Genomic DNA, 1,913 nt, shown 5'->3' with positions numbered 1-1,913 from the left:
TTTTTTTCCCTTCCCTCTCCTCAATATAGGATGAACAAATTAATGGAACTAGCAAATCTTCAGCCCAAAAGACCTAAAGCAATAAAACAGCGCCATGTGAGGAAAAGGCGAAAAATAAAGGATATGTTAAGTAAACCTGCATCTGTGACACACAGGTAACTTTGTTGTAGATTATGTAATAAATGCTGTGTCTAAGTACTTTGTCTATTTGTGTAACTCATCATCCCTCACTCTGGGATTTTATTTCATATCCCTCTACTTGGTTGTCCAGTTGCTTCCTGTTTCCAAATTTATAAGCACTTGTAATTCTTTCACTGTCAACCGGATTCTAATGAAACCAGTAATCCTAATTTTAAAAATGTTTACCCCTAGTTTTAAATGACCTTTTTCTTTGTGTTTCCCACCTTTACTTCCTGCTTGTCTCTTTCAATTTTTACAATCTTTTCTTTACCTTCCCTAAAACACTTTAATCAGTTAAAACAACAACAACAACTTGGCTTTGAATGCCTGCATCAGTGATGTTCTGTTGATAGATTTATGTTGCCTTTCTTATTGAGGTCATTTGTTTTTGTGATTTCAACTATTGTAGCTGAGCTGTATTGCCAGAATTAACCTTTTTCTTATGAGACTGACAGTCACCATTCTCAGCTTTCTTTTTATGTCTTACAAGTGTCTTGTCGACCTTTTTAATACTCTCTGAAACAAAACTCATTTCATTTCCTCTCATCTGTTTCTTCTTCATTCAGTTTTGATAATGGCATCACCAATGTGTTTATATGAAATTATATTGATTCCTCCTAGCTCTACTCACTGAATGTGAAAACATTTTTTTGAACTTCAGAATTCTTGTGAAATATAAATTCCTAATTCTTATTTTTCACACAGAGCCCCCCAGAATACATCTTAAAATATGCATCTCAATACAAGTTGAAATATTTAATTATTGGATAATAACATGTCCTGCTAAGTCCTGTGTGATTTGGAATATGCATCCAAACCTTAATGCCATATTAACAGTGGGGAATCAGTAGTCTTATGAATAAGAAACCAAATATTCAAGTGATTATTACAATAACGAAATATTGGCATAAGAAAAAGATGTAACGATTATAGAGATTTGAGCAAGGAAAAAGATCAAAACCATTTGAGAAATCTAGGTAGGCTTAAGGATTAAAAGATATTGGAGCTGCCTCTTGAAGGATAAAAGCAAAAAAATTAGATAGTGAATGGATATCCAATGTGAAAGGAAAATTATAAAGTTTTAAAGGTAGAAAAGTTTGATAAATAGAACTATAAATGATGTAAAGCTAGATGGATGTAGAGAGATCTGCCTTAGTCAGATGTAGTGCTGTTATTAGGTGCCACGGTGTCAGTTCTAAGTGAATAACCCTGTGTAAAACAATGATACAGCCTGTCAGTAGACTGGTCCATCTTTCAGTCTGTGCTCTGTGCAGTCGGTGTTGTGTTTGAGACACATTCATCTCATTGAGGGCCTTCCTCTTTTCCCTCACGCTCTGCTTTCCCAAGCATTTGACGTTCTTCTCCAGTCACTGGTCCTGTCAGCTGACTTATCCAGAGCACATGAGGCAAATTCTCTGCATCCTGAGTTTGAATGGAGCATTTTGATTATACTTCCAATACATGAGTTCATGCTTCTGGCAATCCTTGGTGTTTAACATTTTCCACCAATATCTTAATTCAAAGGCATCAATTCTGCTTCAGTGTTTATTATTCATTTTTCAACTTTAACGTGCACATGAGATAATTGAAAATACCACGGTTTGAGTCATGTACTCATTAGTCCTCAAAGTGACATCTTTGCTTCTTTTGCTTCTTAACATATTTAAGAGATCTTTTGAAACAATTAAAAATCTAGAATCGAATTAAATTAGAACTGGGTTTCCCTGGAAGCT

General features: G+C 34.8%; 1 protein-coding gene across 1 annotated transcript in view; it reads left to right on the top strand.

Annotated features, from left to right (window-relative positions):
* Positions 1 to 1,913, top strand: part of RNPC3 (RNA binding region (RNP1, RRM) containing 3) — a 27,612-nt gene that overhangs the window by 17,795 nt on the left and 7,904 nt on the right. Inside the window, 1 exon segment of the mRNA XM_045292022.1 lies at positions 30 to 156. Within this exon segment, the coding sequence (XP_045147957.1) occupies positions 30 to 156 (127 nt within the window).

This window comes from Echinops telfairi, unplaced genomic scaffold, assembly GCF_000313985.2.
Source record: "Echinops telfairi isolate 266 unplaced genomic scaffold, ASM31398v2 ScPeMD7_443;HRSCAF=831, whole genome shotgun sequence".
Taxonomy (NCBI): domain Eukaryota; kingdom Metazoa; phylum Chordata; class Mammalia; order Afrosoricida; family Tenrecidae; genus Echinops; species Echinops telfairi.
Note: the sequence above shows the minus strand (reverse complement) of the source record. Positions and strands in the feature narration are given on the sequence as shown.